Consider the following 7,124-nt stretch of genomic DNA (forward strand, 5'->3'; position numbering starts at 1 on the left):
CCCCAAATCCCCCAAATCTCCCCCAATCCCAGTCCCCTGAGACCACCGGGAGCGGCTCCGAGGGGGCTGTTGGGGATAGGGAAGGGGAGGGGGGGTGGAGCCGGCCCGGGAGGGAGGGGCTGGCCCTAAAAAATCAAGGCACAGGGAATGGGAATGGCTGGGATGGGGAACTTTTCCTGGTGGGAAGTTCCCCCCTCCTCCTCCTCCTCCATCCCACGGGATTCCAGGGGGGTGCTGGGGGAGAAGGATCCGGCCCTGCGGAGCTCGTGGGGGCTGGAAAACGGGGTGGGAAGAGGGGGACGGACATGGGAACGTGGGGGGCACAGGCAGGAAACCCCCCATCATTCCCGCCCCCCATCCCAAACCCTGGAAGGTACCGAGAGAAAAATAAAAAAGAACGGAATGAGTGGAAGCTCAAAGACACTCGGGGGGGGGGGGGGGTGGGAAAACCCGGGGCCGGGGGGGGGGGGGGGGGGGGGGGGATGAGCCCCTGAATATCAGGGGACAGTCGTGAGGTACCTGCAGGGGATGGGGGGGACTCCCCACCCCAACTCGGCCCCGAAAAATCATTTTTTTTGGCCCCAAAAAAACGCGCCCCCCGCTAAACGTGCGTCTGCATCCGCTGCTGGAAGCGCTGCCCGTAGTCCGAGTGCTGGGAGGTGTAGGAGAAGCGGGCGGCGCTGGCGAACTTCCCCATGGCCTCGTAGGCGTCGTAGGGCCTGTCCAAGCCCGGCGGGGGGTTCCCGTAGCCCAACCGGTACGTGGTGGTGGCCGCGGCGTAACCGGGACCCGCCGGGAAGGCGGCGGCGGCGTGGCCGGCGTAGTTCTCGTAGGACAGTTGGCTGGAGGTGTCGCCGGTGGTCGCGCCGGGAGCGGGTCCGGCGGCGGCCGGGGGGGCCTCGGGGCCGTATTCGGGGCCCCCCCGGGCGTAGGTGCTGAGCTGGGCGTAGCCGCTGGAGTGGGAGAGGCGGGAGGGCGGGCGGGTGTCGTAGCGGGCCGGGCCGGGCGCGCGGTAGTCGGCGTAGAGGACGGAGCGCGAGGACGGGCGGTCCTCGTGGGCCCGGACGTTGTAGTAGCCGTTGGTGGGGTCCTGTGGAAAGGGGAGGGGGAAAGAGGGGTGTCAGGGGGTGTCCTGGTGGGGAAGGGCTCAAAGGGGTCAACCGGGTCGTGGATGGGTCTTGTGGGATCGATCGTGGAATATCCTGGTTGGGAGGGACCCAGGCCATGGATGGATCTCGTGGGATCAATTGTGGAATGTCCTGGCTGGGAGGGACCCAAAGGGGTCAACCGGGTCGTGGATGGGTCTTGTGGGATCAATTGTGGAATGTCCTGGTTGGGAGGGACTCAAAGGGGTCACCCAGGCAGTAGATGGACTTGATGGGATTGATGGGACGGCCTGGGAGCTGCCATCTCATGGAATCAATCATGGAATTCCTGGTGGGGAGGGACTCAAAGGGGTCAACCGGGTCGTGGATGGGTCTCGTGGGATCGATCGTGGAATGTCCTGGTTGGGAGAGACCCAGGCCATGGATGGATCTCATAGAATCAATTGTGGAATGTCCTGGTGGGGAGGGACCCAAAGGGGTCAACCGGGCCGTGGATGGATCTCGTGGGATCAATCGTGGAATGTCCTGGTTGGGAGGGACCCAGGCCATGGATGGATCTCATGGAATCAGTCGTGGAATGTCCTGGTTGGGAGGGACCCAAAGGGGTCAACCAGGCCATGGATGGACCTGATGGGATTGAGTCCATGGATGGAATTGGTGGGACTGAGTCCAGGGGTGGAATTGATGGGATTGAGTCTATGGATGGACCTGATGGGATTGAGTCCATGGATGGACTGGATGGGATTGAGTCCATGCATGGAATTGGTGGGATTGAGTCCATGGATGGACCTGATGGGATGGAGTGGGAGGACCTGGGACGAGTGGGATGCCTGGGAAGCAAGGCTGAAGCAGGAGCTTCCCTTCCTCTCCAGGCTGAGCAGACCAAGCCACCCTCCTCCTCCTCCTCCACCCAGTTTGGGACAGAACTGGGACCTGCCCCTCTCCTTCTGTCCCCCCCAGAGCTGACCTTGAGCTCGTACTCCTCGCGGGTGTCGATGGTGTCGCAGCGAAGGTCCTGCTTCAAGTCCACGTCGTCCTTGAACGACTGCGGGAGAGGGGGGAGAATTAAGGGATCATGGAATGGTTTGGGTTGGAAGGACCTTGAATATCACCTCGTTCCACCCCCCTGCCATGGGCAGGGACACCTCCCATGGGCAGGGACACCTCCCATGGGCAGGGACACCTCTCATGGGCAGGGACACCTCTCATGGGCAGGGACACCTTCCATGGGCAGGATGGTTTGGGTTGGAAGGACCTTAAAGATCACCTCGTTTCACCCCCCCAGGGACACCTCCCTCTATTCCCAGGTTGCTCCAAGCCCCGTCCAGCCCGGCCTTGGATGCTCCCAGGGATCCAGGGGCAGCCACAGCTTCTCTGGGCAACCCGTGCCATGCCCTCACTTCCTCCTAAAATCCCATCTAACCCTCCTCTCCCTCAGTCTGAGCCCGTTCCCCCTTTTGTCCCGTCGCTCCAAGCTCCTGCCACGAGTCCCTCTCCGCGTTTCTTGGCTCCCTCAGCTCAGAAGGCCGAGCTGGGAGGGACCAGCTGGGTGTGGGGTGGGCTCTTTGGGGTGTCCCTCACCGAGTAGATGGCCTTCATGACCCGGGTGGCCGTGGACACGCTGGCCGTGTCCTCCTCCCTGTCCGCGTGCAGCGTCAGCGGCTCCCGGTTCACCGTCTCCACCTTGATGTCCAACTTCCGCAGGGTCACGTCCTTGCGGCCTTTTTGGGGGGGGACACGGAGGCATGGAGGGGACCCCGGGGGTCACACCCTCCATGGTGACACCCTTGGTGCCCTCTGATGTGGTTCAGGACCCCCAGGACCCCCTCACTCACTCCCTTTGCGGCGCCGGTAGAGGAAGCAGGTGAGCGCCACGAGGAAGGTGACGAGGAGGATGCTGGCGCCGATGGTGGCACCCGCGATGATGCCCACGGGCAGAACCTCTGTGGGGGACAGAGGGGGTGTTATCTGGGGGCCCTGGAACCGCCAGGACGGGACCAGGACTCTCCAAAGCTCTGCCACACCCCAGAGAGGCCTCGCGGGGCTCTCCAGTGGTCCCACGGTGGTCTCTTGGTCATCCCACCTTTCTCCTCCAGCTGGATGATGGCGGTGCCCGGCCCGAAGCTGTTCCAGGCCGTGCAGTTGTAGCGGGTCTGGAAGTCGGCGTCCATGACGTTGTTGATGGTGAGGGTGGACAGGACCCCGCTGCCCGTGTTCGTCCTCTCCACCGTGTACCGCTCCAGCGTGCCCGCCTCCAGGATGTTCTCCTTCCACGCCCACGCCTTGGGGAGGGGATGGGGGGGCACAACGGGGATGGGTGAGCCCCTGGAAGGCCCTGGGACCCCCTCCCCGGGGTGTTGGTGGCACTCACGATGCGGTCCGGGGGCGGGGTGCTGCCGATGAAACACTCGACCTTGCCGCGGTCGCCGCGCACGGCGTACTGCACCGCCTCGCTCGAGATGATGGGGGGCCCTACAGGGGGGATAAAATGACATTAACAACCCCAATTGGGGCCTGTCCTGCCCGGGAAGGGGCTGGGGGAGCGACCCCAGCTCAGGAACCTTCGGGATGTTTCGGTGTGTCCGGCTGAGAAGGGCGGTGACGGAGCGGCTTTGGGGGGTTCCCGCTCCACCCACCGCAGGGAGCTTGACCCAACAACCCCCAGGAGGTGTTTGGGGGGCACAAGGGGGGCGGTTCTTGGTCCTGTGGGGGTCACTCACCGTTGACAAAGAGCGTGACCTCCCTCTCTCCCACCCCGATGCGGGGCACGATGGCTTTGCAGACGTACTGCCCCGCGTCCGCCTGCGTCACCGACTTGAGGTACAGCTGGTTGCTGTTGCTCAGGACCTGGGTGCGAGTTTTAGGGGGTCACCACAGAGGGGTCACGGGGCTCCCTGGACCCCCCCCCAACATCTCAGCTCGTGGGGCCCTACCATGTTGGACTCCTTCTTGGTCCAGGTGAGGGTCAGCGGGGGGTTTCCCGACCACACGCACGTCAGCGTCACGTCGGAGCCGATGTCGGTCACCGTGGGCTTGGGGTCCACCACGATGCGAGGGGCGACTGGGGGGAGAAGGAATTGAGGAGCAGAGCCGAGGGGGGAGGGATTTTGGGGAGCGGGGACAGGGGGGCTGCCCCCCCCCAACTCACAGTGCACGTCCACCAGCGTGCTGACGTTGGTGCTGCCGATGTCGTTGTGCACCTCGCAGGACACGGGCTCCGTGAAGAAGGTGTAGTCCACCTGCGTGTCGTACCTGTTCTCCTTGGCGTCCTCGATGATCACCCCGCCCTTGGCCCACCTGGGTGGGGGCACATGGGCACGATCAGGGGCCCTGTTTGACCCCTTCCCACCTCCCGGCAGATCCAGGACCCACCAGGACCTTCAGGGGCCCTGTTAGACCCCTTCCCACCTCCTGGCAGATCCAGGACCTGCCAGGACCTACGAGAACCTTCAGGGGTCCTGTTCAATCCCTTCCCACCTCCCAGCAGATCCAGGACCCACCAGATCCCACGAGGACCTTCAGGAGTCCTGTTTGACCCCTTCCCACCTCCCAACCCACCAGGACCTACAAGAACCTTCAGGGGTCCTGTTCGACCCCTTCCCACCTCCTGGCAGATCCAGGACCCGCCAGGACCTAGGAGGACCTTCAGGGGCCAGGGGGACTCTCACCTGTAGCCTTTGATCTCGGGGTTGGCGGTGGCCAGGCAGGTGAACACGACCCTCTCGCCCTCCTGCACCGTCTGGGGCTGGATGGACAAGGTGACGGTCGGGGGATCTGTGGGGGAGGGAGGACGGAGCCATCACAGGCAAGGACAGGGGCTCAGGGTGGCTCAGGGTGGCCCAGGGGGTGCCCAAAGCGCTGGTGATCCATGTGGGCATCCAGCACCCCTGTCTGCCCTGTGGTGGGCACCCTAAATCCCTTCCCGGTGTGGGCACCCAGCGTCCCCTGCCTGCGTGGGCATCCAGGATTCCCCCTGGCACGGGCACCCACCATCCCTGGAATGGGTACCCACCATTCCTGGGGTGGGCACCCACCATCCCTGGAATGGGTACCCACCTCCCCTGCCCATCCCTCCCTGCATCCCTCCCTCGTGGCGCTTCAGCGGGGTCGGTGCAGCGGGGCTGAGCCTTCCCCCGGCAGCCACTGGAGGTCTGTGTTCACCACTGGAGCTCCATGTGCAACACCGGAGCTCCATATCCACCACCGGAGGTCAGTGTTCACCACCGGAGCTCCGTATTCACCATCTGAACTCCATATCCACCACCGGAGCTCGGTATCCACCACCAGAGGTCAGTGTCCACCATCAGAGCTTGGTATTCGCCACTGGAGCTGCACATTCACCACCGGAGCTCCATATCCACCACCGGAGGTCAGTGTCCACCACCGGAGCTCCGTATCAGCCTCCGGAGCTCGGTATTCACCACCACAGCTCCACATTCACCATCGGAGGTCAGTGTCCACTGCCGGAGCTCCATATCCAACACCAGAGTTCCACCTTCACCACCGGAGGTCAGTGTTCACAACCGGAGCTCCATATCCACCGCCGGAGCTTGATATCCACCACTGGAGCTCCACATCCACCATCAGAGCTCCATATCCACCACCGGAGGTCAGTGTCCACCGCCGGAGCTCCATATCCAACACCAGAGCTCCATATCCACCCCCAGAGCTCCATATCCACCACCGGAGCTCCACATCCACCCCCAGAGCTCCATATCCACCACCGGAGCTCCACATCCACCACCGGAGCTCCATATCCACCCCCTGAATCCCAGCCCAGCCTCCTCCTCCCGCCTCCCTCCACCAGGACCCGGCAAATCCCCCGCAGGCACATCCCACATCCCCCCGGGATTCCAAACACCCCAAAACCTCCCGCGTGTCTCCCTCCCGACTCACGGTGGACGTTGAGCTTGACGAAGGTCTCCTTGCCGGCCGGGATGGCCTCGTTGGAGCTGCGGCAGGAGAAGACCCTCCCGATGTCCAGGTCGGTGGGGTTGATGGCCAGCAGGCTGGTGGTCGTCTCCCTCTTGCCGTCGGCCAGCACCTCCTGGGGGGGACATGGGATGGTCGTTGCCGGCTCTGGGGACGCCCCAAGGGGTGGGCACGGGGCAGGGGGTGTCCCCATACCGTGGTGGTGACCCCATAGCGTGGTGGTGATCCCATACCATGGTGGTGACCCCATACCCTGGTGGTGACCCCATACCGTGGTGGTGACCCCATCCCGTGGTGGTGACCCCATACACCATGGTGGTGACCCCATCCCGTGGTGGTGACCCCATACCCTGGTGGTGACCCCATACCCTGGTGGTGACCGCATACACCATGGTGGTGACCCCATACCCTGGTGGTGACCCCATCCCGTGGTGGTGACCCCATCCCGTGGTGGTGACCCCATACCCTGGTGGTGACCCCATCCCGTGGTGGTGACCCCATACTGTGGTGGTGACCCCATACACCATGGTGGTGACCCCATTACCGTGGTGGTGACGGCTCCATCCTGCTGGAGCCCGTCCCGGAACCACACGATGGTGGCGGCGGGTTTGGCGCTGCGGGCCCGGCACGTCAGGTTGTAGGGGGTCCCCGCCCTCAGCAGGATCTCGGGGGCTCCGTCGATCGTGGGGTCCTCGGGGGGGACTGCGGAGGGGCACAGGGGGACGCCGGGTGGGTGCTGGATCCCCGCCCGTGGCCCCAAAAACGGGTGGATGCTGGAAAATTCCATGCTGGAAAATTGACGGTGCTCCGATGGAGGGAAGGGGGATCAGGGGCAGGGTTGGGATGGCCAGTGGAGATGAGGGTTGATCCTCTTGTGGAGCCAGAGCTGAAGCCAAAGCTCCTGGCTTGGAGAATCACCCAATTCCAGAGTGGGAAGGGACCCACGAGGAGCACCCAGTGCAGCTCCTGGCCCTGCACAGGACGCTCCAACAATCCCTCCCTGGCCCTGAGAACGTTGTCCAAATGCTCCTGGGGGACATGGGGGGACACAGGGGATGGTGAGGGGACACGGGGGGCTGTGGGGGA

At 64.1% G+C, this 7,124-nt stretch overlaps 2 protein-coding genes across 2 annotated transcripts in view; one reads left to right on the top strand and one right to left on the bottom strand.

Moving 5' to 3' along the window:
• TUFT1 (tuftelin 1) overlaps positions 1 to 2,594 on the top strand; it is a 20,895-nt gene extending 18,301 nt beyond the window's left edge. Inside the window, exon 15 of the mRNA XM_027705366.1 lies at positions 2,582 to 2,594. The gene's annotated coding sequence lies outside the window, so the exon portion shown is untranslated. The remainder of the gene's footprint in view (positions 1 to 2,581) is intronic.
• The window catches only part of KIRREL1 (kirre like nephrin family adhesion molecule 1), a 23,638-nt gene continuing 17,112 nt past the window's right edge, over positions 599 to 7,124 (bottom strand). The window contains exons 3-14 of the mRNA XM_027705367.1: positions 6,583 to 6,740; positions 6,003 to 6,153; positions 4,775 to 4,880; positions 4,255 to 4,403; positions 4,040 to 4,167; positions 3,827 to 3,953; positions 3,478 to 3,578; positions 3,190 to 3,388; positions 2,942 to 3,049; positions 2,688 to 2,827; positions 2,074 to 2,151; positions 599 to 1,090 (exon numbers count right to left, since the gene is read on the bottom strand). Of these exons, the coding sequence (XP_027561168.1) occupies positions 602 to 1,090; positions 2,074 to 2,151; positions 2,688 to 2,827; positions 2,942 to 3,049; positions 3,190 to 3,388; positions 3,478 to 3,578; positions 3,827 to 3,953; positions 4,040 to 4,167; positions 4,255 to 4,403; positions 4,775 to 4,880; positions 6,003 to 6,153; positions 6,583 to 6,740 (1,934 nt within the window). The 3' untranslated portion in view covers positions 599 to 601. The remainder of the gene's footprint in view (positions 1,091 to 2,073; positions 2,152 to 2,687; positions 2,828 to 2,941; positions 3,050 to 3,189; positions 3,389 to 3,477; positions 3,579 to 3,826; positions 3,954 to 4,039; positions 4,168 to 4,254; positions 4,404 to 4,774; positions 4,881 to 6,002; positions 6,154 to 6,582; positions 6,741 to 7,124) is intronic.

Source organism: Neopelma chrysocephalum, unplaced genomic scaffold (assembly GCF_003984885.1).
Source record: "Neopelma chrysocephalum unplaced genomic scaffold, ASM398488v2 Primary Assembly neopelma1_325, whole genome shotgun sequence".
In the NCBI taxonomy this organism is placed as follows: Eukaryota; Metazoa; Chordata; class Aves; order Passeriformes; family Pipridae; genus Neopelma; species Neopelma chrysocephalum.